Here is a 23,380-nt window from a genome sequence, read left to right as displayed (position 1 = left end):
TGGGAATTAGGAACCGGAAAGCTTCTGGCACATGTGGAAACTTCCTATTAACTGAGGATTTGAGAGAAAGAAAAAAGATGCTACTGAATCCAGAATGAGATGTGATCCCAAAGTAATTTGTCTTATTTTATTCTGTATTTACACGTTCTCTGCCTTGTTCTATGAGGAATTGAAGACAGCTTAAAGTAGTTTAGAAGGCTAATTGAAATATTCACAGAGATATTTTCAAACTTTTCAAATTTCCAAATGAGGAAGATTTAAAGTTTGATCTGAATGACATGTTTTTATCATAATCAATTCACATACTCATAAAAGAATATGAAGGAATTCTTTAAACAACTCCATAAAAATGTCTTCTAATCTCTGAAGTTCTATATTTAATATGACTATATTAGATTATGTAAAATACAATTATATACTGCTCTACTGACTGAAAATTAATTCAGATGTAATGCCCGGGGAGACTCTGTCAGCCTTCAAGCTAAGCAATCACTTTAGTTTATATACTCCCTTCCACTGCATTTAGATTCAGAGCAATCAGGTCACCGTTCAGAGCCAAAATATTTATTCCAAGCTTTTCCCCTCTACTGTGAGAGACATGGCTATGAATCACTTTCTCTCCTAAAATGTTATCTTTTATAACAATGCTCTCCAGGTGAAACATCCAGTCTACTTTTTGTCCATTTGCCTTCCTTCCAACCTGCCTAGCCCACAAACTTTAAAAAACCAGCAACAGAATATGAAAATGGAAGATCTAACTTTCTGAGAAGCAGAAAAAAAATGAATCTTGATTTTATATTGGCTCCATGATAGAGAGTAAGCATGGCAATAATTCTGTCCTTTAAAGTCTCCAGCAAAGGAAAATGGTGTCCTCTCCTGCAGCAAATGACCCTCGAGGCAAAGGCAAGCATGGCCAATGTGGTTAAACCCTCACAACCCTCTTTTTTTTTTGCCTTTTCTCCACTCCTAAACTTCATGGGAGAATGTCTCACACAGAGTAAAACTACAACTAGATGTGACTAGGACTCAGTGAATTTAATACTTGGTGTCCCCAGAAAATGCTATCAATTCCCCAGAGGGTTAAAGTATCTTCTCAATCGGAAACTCATCCTTCAAAAGAGAAGATTCAGCTCTGAAGTTCTAATAAGTTTAAAAATGAGACTGGTCAGGCACCACAGGCCTTATCCTCTACCACTGTGACTCTTCATTTGACTTAGCTGGGTCTCAGCTTCCTGGCGGTAGCTATATTTCCCCATCTATTCAAAGAGAATGAGGAGGAGAGAGGGAAGATGGCGGCGTAGGAGGACGCTGGGCTCACCGCGCGTCCTGCTGATCACTTAGATTCCACCTACACCTGCCTAAATAACCCAGAAAACCGCCAGAGGATTAGCAGAACGGAGTCTCTGGAGCCAAGCGCAGACAAGAGGCCCATGGAAGAGGGGCCCCTCCTGAAGTGGATCACCTAAGGAGAAGCGAGCTAAGCCTGCCCCTCCTGCCCCCGTGCACCTTGCCTACCCACCCCAGCTAATACGCCAGATCCCCAGCACCACAAGCCTGGCAGTGTGCAAGTAGCCCAGACGGGCCATGCCACCCCACAGTGAATCCCGCCCCTAGGAGAGGGGAAGAGAAGGCACACACCAGTCTGACTGTGGCCCCAGCGGTGGGCTGGGGGCAGACATCAGGTCGGACTGTGGCCCCGCCCACCAACTCCAGTTATACACCACAGCACAGGGGAAGTGCCCTGCAGGTCCTCACCACTCCAGGGATTATCCAAAATGACCAAACGGAAGAATTCCCCTCAGAAGAATCTCCAGGAAATAACAACAGCTAATGAACTGATCAAAAAGGATTTAAATAATATAACAGAAAGTGAATTTAGAATAATAGTCAAAAAATTAATCACTGGGCTTGAAAACAGTATAGAGGACAGCAGAGAATCTCTTGCTACAGAGATCAAGGGACTAAGGAACAGTCACGAGGAGCTGAAAAGCACTTTAAACGAAATGCAAAACAAAATGGAAACCACGATGGCTCGGATTGAAGAGGCAGAGGAGAGAATAGGTGAATTAGAGGATAAAGTTATGGAAAAAGAGGAAGCTGAGAGAAAGAGAGATAAAAAAATCCAGGAGTATGAGGGGAGAATTAGATAACTAAGTGATACACTAAAAAGAAATAAAATACGCATAATTGATATCCCAGAGAGGAAGAGAGAGGGAAAGGTGCTGAAGGGGTACTTGAGGAAATTATAGCTGAGAACTTCCCTGAACTGGGGAAGGAAAAAGGCATTGAAATCCAAGAGGCACAGAGAACTCCCTTCAGACGTAACTTGAATCCATCTTCTGCACGACATATCATAGTGAAACTGGCAAAATACAAGGATAAAGAGAAAATTTTGAAAGCAGCAAGGGATAAACGTGCCCTCACATATAAAGGGAGACCTATAAGACTCGTGACTGATCTCTCTTTTGAAACTTGGCAGGCCAGAAAGGATTGGCACGATATCTTCAGTGTGCTAAACAGAAAAAATATGCAGCCGAGAATCCTTTATCCAGCAAGTCTGTCATTTAGAATAGAAGGAGAGATAAAGGTCTTCACAAACAAACAAAAACTGAAGGAATTTGTCACCACGAAACCAGCCCTACAAGAGATCCTAAGGGGGATCCTGTGAGACAAAGTACCAGAGACATCACTACAAGCATAAAACATACAGACATCACAATGACTCTAAACCCGTATCTTTCTATAATAACACTGAATGTAAATGGATTAAATGCGCCAACCAAAAGACATAGGGTATCAGAATGGATAAAAAAACAAGACCCATCTATTTGCTGTCTACAAGAGACTCATTTTAGATCTGAGGACACCTTTAGATTGAGAGTGAGGGGATGGAGAACTATTTACAAGAGATGAAGAAGGGCATTATATAATAATTACAGGGTCTATCCATCAGGAAGAGCTAACAATTATAAATGTCTATGTGCCGAATACCGGAGCCCTCAAATATATAAAACAATTACTCACAAACATAAGCAACCTCATTGATAAGAATGTGGTAATTGCAGGGGACTTTAACACCCCACTTACAGAAATGGATAGATCATCTAGACACATGGTCAATAAAGAAACAAGGGCCCTGAATGATACATTGGATCAGATGGACTTGACAGATATATTTAGAACTCTGCATCCCAAAGCAACAGAATATACTTTCTTCTCGAGTGCACATGGAACATTCTCCAAGATAGATCATATACTGGGTCACAAAACAGCCCTTCATAAGTTTACAAGAATTGAAATTATACCATGCATACTTTCAGACCACAATGCTATGAAGCTTGAAATCAACCACAGGAAAAAGTCTGGAAAACCTCCAAAAGCATGGAGGTTAAAGAACACCCTACTAACGAATGAGTGAGTCAACCAGGCAATTAGAGAAGAAATTAAAAAATATATGGAAACAAATGAAAATGAAAATACAACAATCCAAACGCTTTGGGATACAGCGAAGGCAGTCCTGAGAGGAAAATACATTGCAATCCAGGCCTATCTCAAGAAACAAGAAAAATCCCCAATACAAACTGTAACAGCACACCTAAAGGAAATAGAAGCAGAACAGCAAAGGCAGCCTAAACCCAGCAGAAGATGAGAAATAATAAAGATCAGAGCAGAAATAAACAATATAGAATCTAAAAAAACTGTAGAGCAAATCAACGAAACCAAGAGTTGGTTTTTTGAAAAAATAAACAAAATTGATAAACCTCTAGCCAGGCTTCTCAAAAAGAAAAGGGAGATGACCCAAATAGATAAAATCATGAATGAAAATGGAATGATTACAACCAATCCCTCAGAGATACAAACAATTATCAGGGAATACTATGAAAAATTATACGCCAACAAATTGGACAACCTGGAAGAAATGGACAAATTCCTAAACACCCACACGCTTCCAAAACTCAATCAGGAAGAAATAGAAAGCTTGAACAGACCCATAACCAGCGAAGAAATTGAATTGGTTATCAAAAATCTCCCAACAAATAAGAGTCCAGGACCAGATGGCTTCCCAGGGGAGTTCTACCAGACGTTTAAAGCAGAGATAATACCTATCCTTCTCAAGCTATTCCAAAAAATAGAAAGGGAAGGAAAACTTCCAGACTCATTCTATGAAGCCAGTATTACTTTGATTCCTAAACCAGACAGAGACCCAGTAAAAAAAGAGAACTACAGGCCAATATCCCTGATGAATATGGATGCAAAAATTCTCAATGAGATACTAGCAAATCGAATTCAACGGCATATAAAAAGAATTATTCACCATGATCAAGTGGGATTCATTCCTGGGATGCAGGGCTGGTTCAACATTCGCAAATCAATCAACGTGATACCTCACATTAATAAAAAAAAAAAGAGAAGAACCATATGATCCTGTCAATCGATGCAGAAAAGGCCTTTGACAAAATCCAGCACACTTTCTTAATAAAAACCCTTGAGAAAGTCGGGATAGAAGGAACATACTTAAAGATCATAAAAGCCATTTATGAAAAGCCCACAGCTAACATCATCCTCAATGGGGAAAAACTGAGAGCTTTTTCCCTGAGATCAGGAACACGACAGGGATGTCCACTCTCACCGCTGTTGTTTAACATAGTGCTGGAAGTTCTAGCATCAGCAATCAGACAACAAAAGGAAATCAAAGGCATCAAAATTGGCAAAGATGAAGTCAAGCTTTCGCTTTTTGCAGATGACATGATATTATACATGGAAAATCCGACAGACTCCACCAAAAGTCTGCTAGAACTGATACATGAATTCAGCAAAGTTGCAGGATACAAAATCAAAGTACTGAAATCAGTTGCATTCTTATACACTAATAACGAAGCAACAGAAAGACAAATAAAGAAATTGATCCCATTCACAATTGCACCAAGAACCATAAAATACCTAGGAATAAATCTAACCAAAGATGTAAAAGATCTGTATGCTGAAAACTATAGAAAGCTTATGAAGGAAATTGAAGAAGATATAAAGAAATGGAAAGACATTCCCTGCTCATGGATTGGAAGAATAAATATTGTCAAAATGTCAATACTACCCAAAGCTATCTACACATTCAATGCAATCCCAATCAAAATTGCACCAGCATTCTTCTCGAAACTACAACAAGCAATCCTAAAATTCATATGGAACCACAAAAGGCCCCGAATAGCCAAAGTAATTTTGAAGAAGAAGACCAAAGCAGGAGGCATCACAATCCCAGACTTTAGCCTCTACTACAAAGCTGTCATCATCAAGACAGCATGGTATTGGCACAAAAACAGACACATAGACCAATGGAATAGAATAGAAACCCCAGAACTAGATCCACAAAAGTATGGCCAACTCATCTTTGACAAAGCAGGAAAGAACATCCAATGGAAAAAAGACAGTCTCTTTAACAAATGGTGCTGGGAGAACTGGACAGCAACATGCAGAAAGTTGAAACTAGACCACTTTCTCACACCATTCACAAAAATAAACTCAAAATGGATAAAGGACCTGAATGTGAGACAGGAAACCATCAAAACCCTAGAGGAGAAAGCAGGAAAAGACCTCTCTGACCTCAGCCGTAGCAATCTCTTACTCGACACATCCTCAAAGGCAAGGGAATTAAAAGCAAAAATGAACTCTTGGGACCTCATGAAGATAAAAAGCTTCTGCACAGCAAAGGAAACACCAACAAAACTAAAAGGCAACCAACGGAATGGGAAAAGATATCTGCAAATGACATAGCGGACAAAGGGCTAGTATCCAAAATCTATAAAGAGCTCACCAAACTCCACACCCGAAAAACAAATAACCCAGTGAAGAAATGGGCAGAAAACATGAATAGACACTTCTCTAAAGAAGACATCCGGATGGCCAACAGGCACATGAAAAGATGTTCAACGTCGCTCCTTATCAGGGAAATACAAATCAAAACCACACTCAGATATCACCTCACGCCAGTCAGACTGGCCAAAATGAACAAATCAGGAGACTATAGATGCTGGAGAGGATGTGGAGAAATGGGAACCCTCTTGCACTGTTGGTGGGAATGCAAATTGGTGCAGCCGCTCTGGAAAGCAGTGTGGAGGTTCCTCAGAAAATTAAAAATAGACCTACCCTATGACCCAGCAATAGCACTGCTAGGAATTTACCCAAGGGATACAGGAGTACTGATGCATAGGGGCACTTGGACCCCAATGTTTATAGCAGCACTCTCAACAATAGCCAAATTGTGGAAAGATCCTAAATGTCCATCAACTGATGAATGGATAAAGAAATTGTGGTTTATATACACAATGGAATCCTATGTGGCAATGAGAAAGAATGAAATATGGCCTTTTGTAGCAACGTGGATGGAACTGGAGAGTGTGATGCTAAGTGAAATAAGCCATACAGAGAAAGACAGATACCATATGGTTTCACTCTTATGTGGATCCTGAGAAACTTAACAGAAACCCATGGGGGAGGGGAAGAAAAAAAAAAAAGAGGTTAGAGTGGGAGAGAACCAAAGCATAAGAGACTGTTAAATTTTTTTTTTTTTAACGTTTATTTATTTTTGGGACAGAGAGAGACAGAGCATGAACGGGGGAGGGGCAGAGAGAGGGAGACACAGAATCGGAAACAGGCTCCAGGCTCTGAGCCATCAGCCCAGAGCCCGACGCGGGGCTCGAACTCACGGATCACGAGATCGTGACCTGAGCTGAAGTCAGACGCTCAACCGACTGAGCCACCCAGGCGCCCCATGAGACTGTTAAAAGCTGAGAACAAACTGAGGGTTGATGGGGGGGTGGGAGAGAGGGGAGGGTGGGTGATGGGTATTGAGGAGGGTACCTTTTGGGATGAGCACTGGGTGTTGTATGGAAACCAATTTGACAATAAATTTCATATATTAAAAAAAAAAAAAAAAACAAAGAGAATGACCTATGACCTTTGGTGTGAAAAGAGATCTGAGACTTCCAAATTTATTTTGACCCTTTTTATCCTTAGTGTACAATGATAATGTGGTTACTTCATGATTCATGTAGAAATTGCCCACTTAAGGTAATTAATTTCCTCTGTAACTTTTTGCTTTCCAAGTTACCCCTAGATCTATTAATCCACCTATACCTATACCCATGTACTCTGCCTTCACTCCTATTGCTAAGCTTAAACCTTGCACTTATATATTAGATCTCAATCTTTCTAGCTCACTCCATGATTTTCCTGAAACATCAATTTTCCCTCTTTATTGAACATTCACACATCAGCACAAGTAGCTTCCTCTTAAATATTAAATAATCTACTTTTGAGTCCAACATCCACCTCCAGCTACTGCCCCATTTTTCCAATTACTCTTTACAGCAAAACTGCTCACAGGTATTATTTACACTCAATATCACCACATCCTTGCTGTTCATTCTCTCTTCAACCCATCCCATTAGGCTTCTGTACACAACATTCCACAGAAACTCTTTCTGCCAAGGTCACTCATGGTGTTGCCAAATTCAGTGGCTCATTCCACATCCTTATAATTCGACTTTCCATAACTTTGGACGTAATCCAAAATTGATCTCTCCTTCCCTTTTGAAATGCTGTATCCATTTGTGATTCCAAGGCACTGTAATCTTCTGGTTTTCCTCCTACTTCATGACCACCCCTTCCTCTTTGTGTCATCCTCTGTTGGCATCTCCTCCTTTTACCAGCATCTCCTTTATGTACACCCACTCTCAACATCAGCTCATCCACCTCTTGGTGAAAAGTGTCATCTTTTACATGATTTTCAAATCTTCATCTCTAGCCGACATCTCCCTTTTGCCATAGATAATTGTGTCCAGCTGCCTATTTGGTATTTCCACTTGGATGTCTAACGGGAAGATCCAACTTAACATATAAAAACCAGATTCCCCGGGGGCGCCTGGGTGGCTCAGTTGGTTAAGCATCCGATGGGCTCAGGTCATGATTTCAAGGTTTGTGAGTTCGAGCCCTGCGTCAGGCTCTGTGCTGACAGTGTGGAGCCTGGAACCTGCTATCAATTCTGTGTCTCCCTCTCTCTCTGCCCCTCCTGAACTCATGCTCTGTCTCTCTCTCTCTCTTTCTCTCTCAAAAATAAAATAAACACTGAAAAAAAAACAAAACATATTCCCTGAATCCTTCTGATTCCCTACCTTACTCCCACCCAGCTTCACAAACCTGCTTTCCCTCCACTTTTCCCTACCTCGGCTAATGGTGCCACCATTCGGTCAGTGCTGGTCAAAAAACTATGAATCAAACTAGACTCTTTTCTCACACCCGTTATCCAATCCATGAACAAATCCTGACAGCTCTACCATAAAAATGTATATCCTTTATCTACCTACTTCCCACACTTTCACTGTCACCACCCTAATCCAAATCATCCACCACTTTTACCCAAACTATTACAATAGCCTCTTATCCCTGTATTAATCGGGGTTCAGTTCTGCTACACATGACAGGAAACAGAACGAAATCAGGGCAACTTAAACTAAATAGACAGAAGTTTTTCTATCATCTCTCAATCTCTCAATCCGGAAGTAGGCAGGCTGGATTGGTACGGTGGCTCCACAGTGACACCAGGGACCCAAATTCCTAAATTGCTGCTCTACCACCATTCTAGCACACAGCATCTATCCTCAATGTCACCCCATGTAGCAGAGTAATTCTTAGGATGCCAGCTATTTCTCACAGCCAGGCTACAGGCCAAAAAAAGGCAGAAGGACAAAACAAAGCACCTCCATGCTGAGTCAGCTTTTGTCAATACATGCTTGGAAGTCCCGCTCACATCTCACTGATCAACACAGACACAAATAGCTGCAAAGAAGGTTGGGGAAATGCAATCTTTTATTTCAGGCAGCAGTGAATCCAATCGAAATTTGGGATTCTCTTACCAATGAAGAAACAGAAAACAGATGTTAAGGGTGGGCCACTAGCTATTACACCACACACTCCCTTCAGTCTATCCTCTGTGCAGCAACCAGACTAATCCCCAAATGTAAGGCAGAGATGTCATTCGTATTCAAAACCCACTGGGGTAGATACAGGTAAAGGATTCAGTATTTATCCTCTTTCCTGTATGAGCTGCACCTCATCATCCTCATTGGATCGTTACAAAAACAAAACAAAACATAACAACAGACATTCTGTGCCTTTTGATGTGATACAATAGGAAGTACCACATCACCTAAGAATTCTTGCCCCCCCACCAAAGTCAAATATTAATCGAATCAAGCCTCTGAATCTAACTACCAGTTTATAGGAAACAGAAGGGACAGAGAACCATTCTACATCTGCTGGGGATGCATTCAACACCTTGTTTGGATCCTGATTAAAGTAAGCCAAGTTAAAAAAAAAAAAAATATATATATATATATATTTTATAATATATATATATGTATATATATATATATATATATAGTGTGTGTGCGTATATATGTATATATATATGTATATATACACACACCATATATATATATATACACACCATATATATATATATTTTTTTTAAACGAGGGAGATATGAATAGTGACTAGATATTCGATGATATCGAGGAGCTACTGTCATTTTTTTAGGGGTGATAGTGGTATTGTAGTTATGTTAACTTTTTAAAGGGTCCTGATCTTTCAGAGACAAAAAATGAAGTACTTGCAGATGAAAATAATATGATGCATGGGACTCACTACAAAATCCTCTGGGCAGGAGCAGCATAGATGAAGCAAGATTGGTCATGTGCAGGTAACCTGAAAATCTGGATGATGACAGCTCATTCTGGTTTTACATAGGGTACAAGCTTCCATAAGCAAGCTTACAGTGGCTTCCTATCGCACTGTACATGGTTTCTATAACCCTTCATGACCTTGCCCTCTGCACCCTGGTCTCCTACCATGTTCCAGCAGGTTCCTCCACTCGTCACGTGCCTTCCTCACTTCCCTGCACCTGCTGTCAAGCATGCTTCAGTCACAGGACTTTCTGCTTGCTATTCCCTCTCCCCAACAAATATCTTCCCTCTGGTATTTGCACAGCTTAATTTGGTTCTCTGCTCAATGTAACCTCATCACAGAATCCTCCTACTGATAAGAAACAGAAGCCCATCACTCTCTATTCTCTACTATGTCAATATCTGACATTAAATTACACATTTGCTCATTATTCATTGAGGAACATAAGCTCCATGAAGGCCAAAGCTTGTTTTGTTCTCCAGTGGATCCTGGCTCACAGAAGTAGACCTGGCACGGAGTGAATGAGAGAATATTACTCATTTTTAATATTTTTATTTAGATCCTAAACTACCAAGACTTCTTCATAAAGAGAATTCCCAACATCCTCATTAGCCTTATTATAAAATGATATTTATGAAGTCCAGAATGCTAAAAAGTAGTGACATAGACTCACTGAGGATATGTAATTAAGTGGAGAGAAACAAGAAAAAGTAAAATCTAATACATTCATGGTACAAAAAGATATTTGAGCCCTTTTTATATGCTTTTGCTTTTATCATCTGTAGGCCATCCTCAAGTTGAAGAAACCTTATATTTTCTTGGGATTAACTTTTACTTACTTGTCTTACTCAACAAATATTTACCACAAGTTTCTTATTTGTCAGGCATTGCACTAGGCTAGGGAGGACTAATTCTAGACAGGAAGAAAACAAAATCCCTATCATAATTTTTGCCAAAAAAAATGGTTAATTGTGGAAAATTTTATGGTGTCTACAATTTAATTAAAAATGCTGGCAATATAGTTCATCATCGTTGTATACCTAGATAACATTAAATACAGTAGCATTTTCTAGTCTTCCTGGACCACAATTTTTAAATTTCATAGTAACAAACCAGGAAAACTATTTTAACCACAAGTTATATATTTCCTTAAAACATAACTGAGCAATAAAATTGCTCTTCAAACTACCGCAGTCATTTCCATATGGCAATTCTATAGTAAACAAATGCTTTCATAAGTCCAAGAAAGTACCCAGTTTTGCTATCCTACAAAAGCCTAGTACTTTTCATTCCCCTTTAATAGTAAAGATACAAATTTAAGAGGTCAAGAAAAGTGCCAGGCTCCAGAATTTTATAGTGTTATGATAACACTGACTATTCTATTTCTACCACATTGACATACACTAAGATTATTAAATTAATAACATATCCTATCATTTTTTTAAAAAAGTCTGTGTGACAAGAAGAGATACGGAAAGCCAAAGTGAACCTGCTGCACCTGTTATCTGGGCACTTGGCATTCTTAACAAGTTAAATCCCCAGGAAGCCAGATTAAAAGATGACAGGAAAAAATGTAAATTACATTATCATCTTCGACATGCTAATATACATGGGTGCTGAAAATCCAATTGAAAGGGGACTGGCTTATTAAGCTGTGGCATGCTGCAATTTACATATCTCACCCTCCAGATGTGAGGAGGGTAAATGAGAATGGAGTATGCTCAGATCAGCAGGGGATAAAGAAGAGAAATACATATGTACATTGGCTATCAATTTAGCCAACTGAAGAAAAAGTGACACAGTGAAAAGATTGACTTCTATTTTTCCTAAAATAAATCTGAGTCCTCTGCCACATTCTGGAACAGCACTAAAGGCAGCATGGGTAATCCTAGCTGGTCATTCTGTGCATGACCCTGATGGCTTTCCAACAGTGAGCAAATGCAGATGCCCAGACGACTGAGAAAAACTACTGAGAGTAGGGCCCTGCTGATGGTGAAAGTATAACAGGACCTTTGCAGGAAAGGGGGACCAAAACTAGCAGCAGGGGCTTCCCCAAATTCTCACCATCAGTCTAAGGCAGTCAGCAAAAGGAGAAATCACTATGTTCTAGAAAAACATATTATGTAAATTATAGCTTAGAGTCCAAATCCAACACAAAATCTTAATGTACCCAAAGTTGAATACTTAAATTTCTCATAGGTCACCAAGATTCTCACTCTGTGTCTCCTCATACATGCATGTAGCTGTTGAGAACTTTCAAATCCTTAGAAGAAACAGTAAAACAAACTACAACTTAATTTTTTTAAATTAGGGGTTTCCCAACAGACAGACAGTGTTGGTGAAATGGAAAGGTTAAGAGGGAATAAAAAAGCCAGATTAAGGTAAGCCACCACAAAATATAGCAAAGTAATAACCCTCAATAGGAATGTTAGCATTTCATATTTATATGATAAATACAAACATACCTAAGATACATTTCAACTGTTTATTTGCTGTATACATAAGCAGTAATAAAATCTTTCTCTTTACTTTTAGCTTTTGATTAGGGAAAGTTTTAAACATACACAAAGAAAACAAATGAGTGTAACAAACCCCATGTACCCACCACCCAGATTCAACAAATATTAACACTCTGCCATTCTGGCTTCACCTATACCTCAACCCAATGCTTTCTTCCCCCTTCCATTGTTATTATTTTACTTTATAGTTTTTAAGGTAAAATTTAGATATAGTAGAAGGCATAAGTATTAAAAGTATAATTTTAACAAATGAATTAATCCGTATACCCCACACACTTATCACAATATAGAACATTCTACCTCCTATGAAAGTTCCATGTGTCCATTTCCCAGCCATAATACCTACAGGTAGTTATCCAACAGAAGACATTTTTTCTCCATCACAGGAAAAAAAATAAGGAAATCCAATTCAGCAAATAGAACAAACTTTCTATTTCTATTTTTCAAGCTGCACAGAGGCTTCTAATCATCTTTCTACTGAAATGACAGTGTAGGAATTTCATACCCAGACACCATTCTCTTCACAGACAGTATTCAGATACAGACACTCAAGGAAAAAAAAAAAAAGGACTTTGATAACATATAACAAAATAACAGCAACATCAACGCCCCTGCCCACCACCACCACAACTTCTGGAACTTTTATCTTTTCATTTATTTCAATAGTACCCCAAGCAAAATTACATGTCCATAATAAGCACAACCTGAGAAATAAATAGTATTACCACAAAGTCAAAAAATAATAACAGCAGCATCATTCTAATAGAATTTCTAACCACTCACTACAGTGATACATGAGTGGCAGGCCACATTATATTCTCTACTCCTGCTCTCCAGAAAAGTAGAAAGAGCAGCAATAGTAGCAGGGACACTAGTAATGGCATTAACAGCAGCTGACTTGTATGAGTGATGAAGAAGCAGGGATTCAAAGCTAGTACTTTCTGTCTCTATCATGTTTTGATTCCAACCCTAACAGCACAATACAGATAAGCACACACACCATTAACACTATATAATAACCTGACATTTTGTCATGCTTATTTGAGTCTTGTTTTTCAACCCGACTCCTTTGGTTTTGCTGGTAAAACTCCTTTCCTCCTCTGCACAAGTCCCTACTTTGGCCCAGAGAGAAGAAAACTCAACCCACAATTTTGCACTCCTGGAAAAGGGCTGGGGAGGAAGCCTCTAGCCTCAGTCTCCCGTAGCTGGTCCTTCCTTCCAGGAGGAACTGGAATTTCTATAACTGAGAAGGGTTTGGGGATGGACTGGCTCCCCTACAGCTGGAATGGTACTGCAGGGAAAAGGCCTCTTTTTGAACTCAGGCTCTTTCTAGCGGCCTAGGTGCGGACAGGGCTAAGCAGACCAGGCAGGTCTCCGCTCTCAGCTGCAGCTGCCCCACTCAAGCTCGGGTGGAGCTACCCATGTGTCAGCCCTTCAGGGCCACTTAATTTGCCAGTCACTGGGGAGGAGGATGCCCTGTCCAGGCCTCAGGTACTGGCCACATTCTTTGCCATTAATGAGACTAATACTGTGATCAATATTTGGATCTTGGGTCTCTTTCCTGAACTGTTAGAATCCAGGGAGGAGGGATGCAAATAACTACGATCCTAAACTTCCAATAAGCCATAATCTTTATGCTTTGCCTTGGCTCACTGCATCTGGAGCACACTGGTTCCTTTTTGGTGACCCTGTGGCTGATACTCAAATATAAATATGCTGAGGTAGGGGAGGGGGTTGACGGAGCACCCAGAAGGATCACCCTTCTTTATACCCTGGCTGCTGACAGCTCATGTAAGCCCTCAGCTCTGGTTGATGATTCTTCTCTCATCCCCAGGGGTGCACTATCCCCTCCGCTCAGCCACCCTGACCACCACTCTAACCACCACCACCATCACCACCACTAATACCATCGACACCAACACCACCAACACCGTCAGCAACACAACCACCAACACCGCAACCAATACCACTCACGGCAATACTACCAACGCCTCCAGGAATGTTCGGAATTGCCAACTGCTAACGGCAAGTACACAACCACTTTCTTACCTTGTTCTCCTCCGGAGTGAAGAGGATTCGGAATATGGACGGCACTCCTGGAGCTACTTTGTGGCCAATGTCTTTGGGGCTGATTACTTTAAAGTAAGGCGAACTTTCCTCAACAACTTTCACCATCCTTGGAATCTACAAGAAAAACACACCACGGTGGCCACTCTGCCCGTGAAAAAGCAAAAGCAAAAGCAAAAGCACAGGCTTTGTAGTCCACCAGGAAATCTCCATCTACTACTTACCAGCCACTCGACCTAGGTCAAGGCTTAACTTCTGTCTCCTCAAATGTGAAACGAGATGACTCATTCAGTGCATCTGAGCTTTATTTTTTTTTTAATTATTATTCACTGTTATCATTACTGCAAGCCTTTGTTCAATTTCTCATTTAAATGGGACTATCTTTGAAGAAGAACCTCGTGGTCAGCTAAAACCCCACCCACATGGTAGAGATCAGCTCAATTTCCCATCATTTGAGGACTGCTCTGGGAGAAGAAATCACATTTACTGCTGTCCTGCTATGGACCATCCACCATGAGCCGTACACGATGAGCCGCTTAATCCTCTCAATAACCCTGAGCTTCGTTATGACTCCCATTCTACAGAAGGGGAACAAGACACTTTTCCTTAAGTGCTATAGCTTCACCCAGTCCCAGCCTCACTCCACCTTCCCTCTTGGGGGCTGTCCTAAGTAGACACCACTGTGCACAAGAACAAAGAGCAAGCAGCACAGGGTCCCCAGGCCAGTGTCAGAGTGGCTTCAGACAGTTTCATTCTCTTCAAGTCCTCCTCTGCTCTACTTGCCTCGCCCATGGTATGTTTCTCTGTTTAACAAAGACAGTCTAAGCAATAAAGGAAATATAAATGTGAGGAGAACCTAGAGGTTCTAGGGACACAAGGAAAGGGATGGCTTTTTTTTTTTAAGACTTGAAGGGAGCAAAAGAAAGTGAATATAGTTAAGTATGACTGAGAAGTCTCATGGGAAAAATGAGAACAAAACCCCCACAATCTCTCAAAACTGAAATCCAGATGGGCAAGGGAAGAAGAAATGCCGAAGATCAGACTCAAGGCTGATCTTAAGACTAGAAAGTAAGGAGGCAGGGAAGAGATGTGTGCAAATCTGATAGGAGCCCAACAGGAGTGGCTGGTAAGGGGAATGTGCAGTGTCATTTACAATGTGCAGAATGATACTACTTAAGCTGCTGGGAATACTTTTGGTAAGAGCATAATTATGGATTTAAAAAACTAGAAAGGAAAACACCAACAACCCTAGGAATAATAACGATAATATTGGTTTAGTGCTTCCTATGTGACAGGTGCTGAGCTGAATACTTTACACGCATCACCTCATTTAATATTCCAAACAACCTATTAAAATGGGTACTATTAGGGGCTCCTGGGTGGCTCAGTCAGTTGAACGTCCGACTTCGGCTCAGGTCATGATCTCGCGGTTTGTGGGTTTGAGCCCCGCGTCGGGCTCTGTGCTGACAGCCCAGAGCCTGAAGCCTGCTTGGATTCTGTGTCTCTCCATCTCTCGGCCCCTCCCCTGCTCATGCTCTGTGTCTCTCTGTCTCTCAATAATAAATAAACGTTAAAAAAAATTAAAAAAAAAAAAAAAAGAAATGGGTACTACTAGTATTCCCATGGCCTGGAGAAGTGAAGTGACTTACCCAAGGTCTGCAGCTGGGAGACAGATGAGTTTGACTCTAGAGTCTGGGTGCTAATAATTATATCCCATGTACAGTGCACTGTGGCTTGTAGAGTGCTCACAGCTTACTTTCATCTTGTGTGTGTGGGAGATAGAGGAATAAGGACCAAATGGTCTCCGTTGTTTGCATTCAATGTCAATGAGGAAGCAAATAAATAGTGAACAGCACAGAAATTCTATCCCAGCAGTTCTTTACGAGTCCGTGAGCTAAGGAAGTAGAGAAGCAGGCTTTTATCAGCCACCTAGTACAAGGGTCCTGAGAGTCACATGCCCAAGAACAAGCCTTCCTAGGCTAGAGAAATCTATCTGCTTTTGGCAGCTGGACTTTCCCTGGAGGGGGACCCTCCTTTCATGAGGTCTAACAGCACAGCAGCATCTAACCAAGAGGTGTTGGGTTACCCATGAGAAGTGAGTGCCCTCTGGCAGACAAAACTGACACATGCCCTATACCCTTTACTTGCTCGTATATGCCTGCTGGGAATCGTGTCTTATTTAGGGCTGAGCAGGAGTGGCCAAAGTACCCTTGGGCTAGCTCCTCTCTCTTTAATAGCCTTAAAATACCTGAGCAAGAGTCAAAAAGTCATGGCGAAAGGGAAAAAGAGAAGTGGAAGTGACAAAGTGACTTGGTTGGCAGTCCTACATGAAAAGAGAGAGCCCTACTGTGTATGTAAAGTATCTCTTCTTGAGGTCTAGGGGCCTAATCCTGAGCATCTCAGATTCTCTTTCTTCTCTCTGACTACCCTTTTAACTTCTGTCCCTTGAGCTTCTCTTGCTAACACTTCTGCTGCCAAGAACTAAATACACCATTTTCTTCAGAGTCTGACTTTGCTGCCACTAAATCACCCCATTGATCTCTGAAAGGCATCACTGATTCCTTTAATGAGTTACTGCCAAATATAACTGCAAGTTCTTGCATAGTCTTTATTTTTTTTCTTTTCTCTTACAGCTAGGCTTTTTGTCTCCACACTCTCAAACTCCTGAGGTATTCCTACCTGAGGTATTCACATCTGAAGTTTAGCATCTCTCAGATGTCTTCCTCCCCATCTGACTACTTTTCACACTTTAACTGTGCTTCATGCTGACCTCCCACATTATTCTTTCTTCCATTATTGTTACATGTCCAGGAAATCTTCAGGAACTTAATACTTTTTTCTTGAAGTAAACCCTAATTTATCTCTTGGGGAGAAAAGGCATATGGATTGAGAAGAGATTCAGTGGCAACCAGAAAAGGACAAGGTATAGACAGTGGGAGAAGCTGTCCAAAACTATCTATAGACAAAATCTGAAGGCTATCTGAGGTAGAAGGGAGGAGACAGAAAAAGGGGAACAGGAACTCCATTTTTTTTGGAGATTTTTTTTCTTAAATACAATTTATAAAGTATAAATAATTTGGCTGAACAACCTCAATTCATATGAGTAGAGTTTATACCTTCTTGTGGGAAACGGTGGCTCTAACACACAGTATGTAAGCATGAAGAGTAATTGTCTTGAACCAGTCACACATAAGAACTTCATGACATTTCCCTAACCAATATTTTACTCAAAAAATGTTACTGCACATGTTGGGAGTTGACCATTTGGTGGGCATTGACTTGGGCCTGAACATGTATGAACACACCAACCCAGTCTTGTCTTCATTAAGCTTATAGTCAAAGGGCATGTTTTCAACTATTTTCTTAGAATTCATCTAAGATCCTACAGGATTCCATTTTATTTAATCCCTTTTTATATTCCATGGGAGGTACATTCAGCAAACATACTCACTTTGTCATTGTTTCTCAAAACCAGTGGAACTTCATAGACTTCACAGGGAGTATAGTTCTGAAACACAATTTCTGATGGAAAGGGCTGGAATAATGCCTGATCCAGGTCAATTCCTGAAAACTGCATTGAAAGAATAAATCCATTATATAGTCACACAGTGGCAGAAATGACTGGGGAAGATATGAAAATACTATATAGACCTATGGATACTAACACTAAAAACATAGGAAATACTCAGAAAGGGGTAACTACTATAAACAATAATTGTTATAAGTAGTAAAGTTACTGTGATCAACTTGTTTATTATATGTATATATATGTATATATATATAATTAATATATATGTGTATATACATACATGTATATGTATGTATATGTATTTATATATATATAAATATACGTGTGTGTGTGTATATATGTGTGTGTGTGTATATATATATATATATATATATATATATATATATATATATATAATTTATTGTCGAAATGGTTTCCATACAACTCTGAATGCTCATCCCAACAGGTGCCCTCCTCAATGCCCATCACCCACTTTCCCCTCTCCCCCACCCCCCATCAACCCTCAGTTTGTTCTCAGTATTTAAGGGTCTCTTATGGCTTGCCTCCTTCCCTCTCTGTAACTTTTTACCCCCCTTTCCCTCCCCGCCCCGGTCTTCTGTTAACTTTCTCAGGATCCACATAAGAGTGAAAACATATGGTATCCATCTTCCTTTGCCCGACTTATTAACTTAGCATAATACTCTCCAGTTCCATCCACGTTGCTACAAATGGCCAGACTTCATTCTTTCTCACTGCCATCAACTTGTTTAATAAAAAACAAAGTAGAAGATTTTGTCCTCAGTTAAAAAAATATAGGCTAATTAGAACACCAACCCAAAACTTCCATTTATGTCAATGGTGAATACTTTGGATCAATCCCCCTATTAAAATAACAAGAAAAACTGTATCAACAAATATCTGCTTGGAGGCACTGAAAAGCTAACAAGACAGTCTGATCTAATGTTGAAATTATGAATTATCTCAAACTATTAGCTTGTGTAGTACCCAACAGGTTTTGAGTATTGCCATGTTTCCTTAAAATTTTAGAATATCCTATGATGCCCTGTGAGTTTATAGTTGCACCCTGGGGCACCTTAGTATAGGTTGGAAAGTGAAGATGTAAGCAACCATCTCAATAATTTAGAAAAGCAATAGCAAACATAAGAAAGAAAGAAAGAAAGAAAGAAAGAAAGAAAGACCAAACAAATGAAAAAGCGACATAACAAAAACAACAGCAAAAAATAATGAAATAGAAAGTAACCATACTACAGAATCAACAAAGCCAAAAGTTGAGTCTTTAAAAAGACTGATAAAATTGATAAAATACCTAATGAGCATGATCAAGAAAATAAGACAAAAGTTACAATAAGCCAAGATAAAGAACGAAAATAGGGATATTACAACAGAAACTGAACTACGTAAAAAGATAACAAATGAATAGTATGTCAATAAATGGTAAAATGTACATTAAAAAGTACATATCTTAAGAAAATAAAATTTATCAAAAGTAGCACAAAAACAAAGAAAATTTTAGTAGTTCTGTAACCATTAGATAAATTAAAACTGTAAGCAAAACATTTTCATAGAGAAAACTCCAGCCCAAATAACTTTACAAGCAAATTCTAGCAAACATTTAAAGATACAAATCAAATATTATAGGACCTCTCCTAAAGGAAAGAAAAAAAATTAATGTCTCCCAACTCGATGATGTTAGCATAACTTTCATATAACTAAGAAAGATGGTGGGAGAAAGGAAAACTATAGGCTAGTCTTAGAAACGATAGAGTTTTTTTTAAAGGAACAAAACATTAGCAAATTGAAACTCACAGTATATAAAAAGGATAACACATCATGATCAAATTGGGTATAACTCAGAAATTCAAAGTTGTTTTAACAGAAGCTCATTAAAAAGAAACAAAATTGTCATAAGAAGAAAAATTGTTTATTTAGAAAATTCAAAACAACTTATAGATAAACTATTAGAAGTTATAATTAATAAATTATTTATCAAGGTCACTGAGTATGAGGCCAACAAATAAAAATCAATTATATTACTAGGTACTAACAATGAACATTTAGGAAATAAAATATATAAACAATACGATTTAATAGCCTCCCAAAACATAAAATACATAGAAATAAATCCAATGAAAGATGTGTAAAACCTTCAACTAGAAAAGCCACAAGATATTACTGAGAGGAATTAAAGAAGACCTATGTAAATACAGTAATATACCATGTTCATGAATTGAAAGACAATATTTTAAGGATATCAAATACTTCCCAAACTGATCTAAAAATTCAATGCAATCCAATAAAAAAAATCCTGGTAGAAAATTTTTTTGAAAATTAAAAAGCTGATTACAAAATTTATATGTAAAACAAAGGGACCAAGAATAGACAAGATACATTTGAAGAACAAGATAGGAGGGCTTGCTTTATCAGGCAGCAAGATTTATTATATTATTACATATCATATACTGTTACTTATCAATAATTAAAATAGTGAAACGTTAGCATAAGATTTATCATAAAAACAAATATACCAGATTTAAAAGCCCAGAAACAAATCCTTAAATATATCATCACTTGATTTATGACAAAGGTAACACTAACAAGCATTGAGGAAGAGAAATTCTCTTCAATGAACAGTGTTGGGTTAACTGGATATTCCATATGAAAAATATCAATTTAATCCCTATCATACACCATTCCAAGGGTATCAAAGCTCTCAATATGAAAGGTTAAAACAATGTTTTCAGAAGAAGACTAAGAGGAATATCTTCACGATGTTGAAGAATGCAAAATGTTCTTTAATGGGGCACAGAAAATACAAAACATAAATTTAAAAACCAATAAATTAAGTCATATTGAAATTTGAAACATGTTCATCAAAAAATTCCCTTGAGAAATGAAAAAGAAATCCAAAGAATGGGAGAAGATTATTTGTAATACACATAACTGATAAAGGACTAATCTCCAGGATATATGAACTTATACAAAACAGTAAGAAATGGACAAAGCACATAAACATGCAATTTATAAAAGATGATAACCAGATGGCTAAGATACATGAAAAGTTGCTTAACCTCATTAGAAATCAAGAAACTGAAAATTAAGCCACACCGTGACAACACTACACTCCCAATAGAATCATTTCAATTAAAGAAACTGACAATGTTAAGCATTAGCAAGTATTAGCAATTCCAACTGGAATTCCCACACACAGCTAATGGCAATATGATGGTACAAACACTTTAGAAAACTGGCAGTTACTAACTAAAGAGACACATATGCATAGCCTATCACCTAAGAAATTCCACTTTTATGTGTAGGCCCAATAGAAATGCATACGTGTGCACTAAAAGAAATGTACAAGAGTGTATAGAACACCATCATTTATAAGATCCAAAATGTGGGAAAAGCCAAATGCTCATCAACAGTAAAATGGATAAACAACTGGTGGTGTAGTCATACGGTGGAATACCATACAACGATAAAAATGAACCACCTATTACTAAGCACAACACAAATCTTCAAAACTTAATATATTGAGTTAAATTAGCCAGAAATTAAAGAGTATATACTGTGGTATTCCACTCATATGAGATTGAATAAAGAAAAAATAAACCTGTGATTAGCAGTTCTTCTGAAGAAGAGGGAAAGGTAATGACAGACAAGGACATAAGAAAGCTTCCAGGATGCCAGTAATGTTATATCTTACATTGCTTCATCTGAGTGGTGGTGATATGAGTATCCTTACTTTGTGAAAATTCATCAAGCTATGTGCTCATAATACACCCACATACACACTCACAAATTCAATAAAATTTTTACTTACAATGTATTTTCGACACAAGAGAATAAAGGAGAAAATTATTCCAATCATTTCAATAGATGTAGAAAAACATTTGATAAAATTAAGTATCTATTCACAATAAAAAAAAAAAAACCTCCTAGCACACAAAGCAAAACAGGTAACTTCCTCAGTCTGACAGAGAGTATCCAGATCCTCACAAAGAAAATAATAACATTACACTTAATGTTAACATGCTGGGGTTTTTTTTCTTTTACTTTAGGAAGCAAGACAGGGATACCTTTGATCATAACTTGTACTCAGTATTCTATTAAACCTAGTAGTAAATTCAGAGAAGCAGGTGAAATATGTAAAAAATTAAGATTAAAAGGAACCTTAAAAACATACTGCTGAGAGAAGCCAATCAGAAAAGGATACATAGTATATGATTTCAGATATATGACATTCTGGAAAAGTGATTATCAATGGTTCAGGGGGTGGGAGGGAAAGATGGCTACTTGAACACATGATTTTTAGGGCAGTGAAGCTATTCTCTATGATACAGTTATGACAGATCTATGTCATTACATATCTGTCAAAAGCTATTATAGAATATACAGATGCACAGTGAACCCCAGTGTTAACTATGGACTTTAGTTAATAATAATGTATCAATATTGGCTCACCAATTGTAAAAAAAAAAAACAAAAAACAAAAAAACTACCACACTAATACAAGATATAAATAATAGGGACAAATGTGTGTGGTAGGGTAGGGAAATGGCGCATGTGAGAACTCTCTGTACTTCTCAATCAATTTTTCTATAAACCTAAAACTTCTCTAAAAAATTATCTATTAATTTGTAAACATTCAAGATGGGAAAGAAAGAAATAAAACTGCCATTATTCAAAGGTAATAAGTATTTTCAAAGACAATCCAAATTAATCCATAGATGAAGTATTACAATTAATAATGAGAGTGGCAAGAGTTAAAAAGGAAATTTTCAAATAGATACTATTAGAAGTTATCTTTCAATAAATAAAACAAAAATGTTAAAGTGAGGGAAAATCACATTATATAACATTGCACCCAAATATAACATTGCACCCAAATACCTGAGACTAAAATAGAACAGATATGAAAAGATCTCTATAGGGAAAACTATCAAACTTCACTGAGAGAAATTAAAGAAGGTTTCAAGAAACGGGAGATACACTATGTCCGTGGATTAAAAGAATTAATATCATGAGGATATAAACTCTCCCTAAGTTAATTTATAGACAATGCAATCTCAATCAAAATCTCTCTGATTAATAAATTGATTCTAAAATGTATATGGCAGTGCAAAGAGCCAAAAGAAGCCAAGATACTTTTGAAAATTCCCAAGAGAAAATACCTTTAAAGAACAAAGTATCTTATTATATTTATAGATATTCAAATATATAGCAACTAAAACGCTGTGGTGTGGATTAGAATAAATTGACCAATAGCGTGGAAAAGTCCAGAAACAGATCCTTGCATATGGATCACTGGATATATGACAAAGGCACTGTGGTGCAGAAGGAGACAACGGATCTCAGCATAAACGACACTTAGAATCCCAGATGGACTGCGTGTAGGCTGTAACTGGCAGTGTGAGTTCCCTTCCCCACCCCTCCTGCCACAAATAACCAGGGTTGAGAGAAGATGCCCAGTGAGAACGTCCACAACTTCAGATCTCTGGTGAGGCTGGCACAATACAGATCAAAGCAG

At 38.4% G+C, this 23,380-nt stretch overlaps 1 protein-coding gene across 8 annotated transcripts in view; it reads right to left on the bottom strand.

Moving 5' to 3' along the window:
* The window catches only part of HYDIN (HYDIN axonemal central pair apparatus protein), a 415,179-nt gene that overhangs the window by 310,252 nt on the left and 81,547 nt on the right, over positions 1 to 23,380 (bottom strand). For all 8 annotated transcript variants that reach the window (XR_013552530.1, XM_078438962.1, XM_078438955.1 and 5 more), the window contains 2 exons: positions 17,776 to 17,895; positions 14,307 to 14,441 (listed from right to left, as the gene is read on the bottom strand). Coding sequence is in view for 7 of the 8 variants with exons in the window: in XM_078438962.1 (XP_078295088.1) it covers positions 14,307 to 14,441; positions 17,776 to 17,895 (255 nt within the window). In the remaining variant the exon portion in view is untranslated. The remainder of the gene's footprint in view (positions 1 to 14,306; positions 14,442 to 17,775; positions 17,896 to 23,380) is intronic.

Source organism: Panthera onca, chromosome E2 (genome assembly GCF_046562875.1).
Source record: "Panthera onca isolate mPanOnc1 chromosome E2, mPanOnc1 haplotype 2, whole genome shotgun sequence".
Lineage (NCBI taxonomy): Eukaryota > Metazoa > Chordata > Mammalia > Carnivora > Felidae > Panthera > Panthera onca.
The sequence above is the reverse complement of the archived record's forward strand: the minus strand, read 5'-3'. Positions and strand labels throughout refer to the sequence as shown.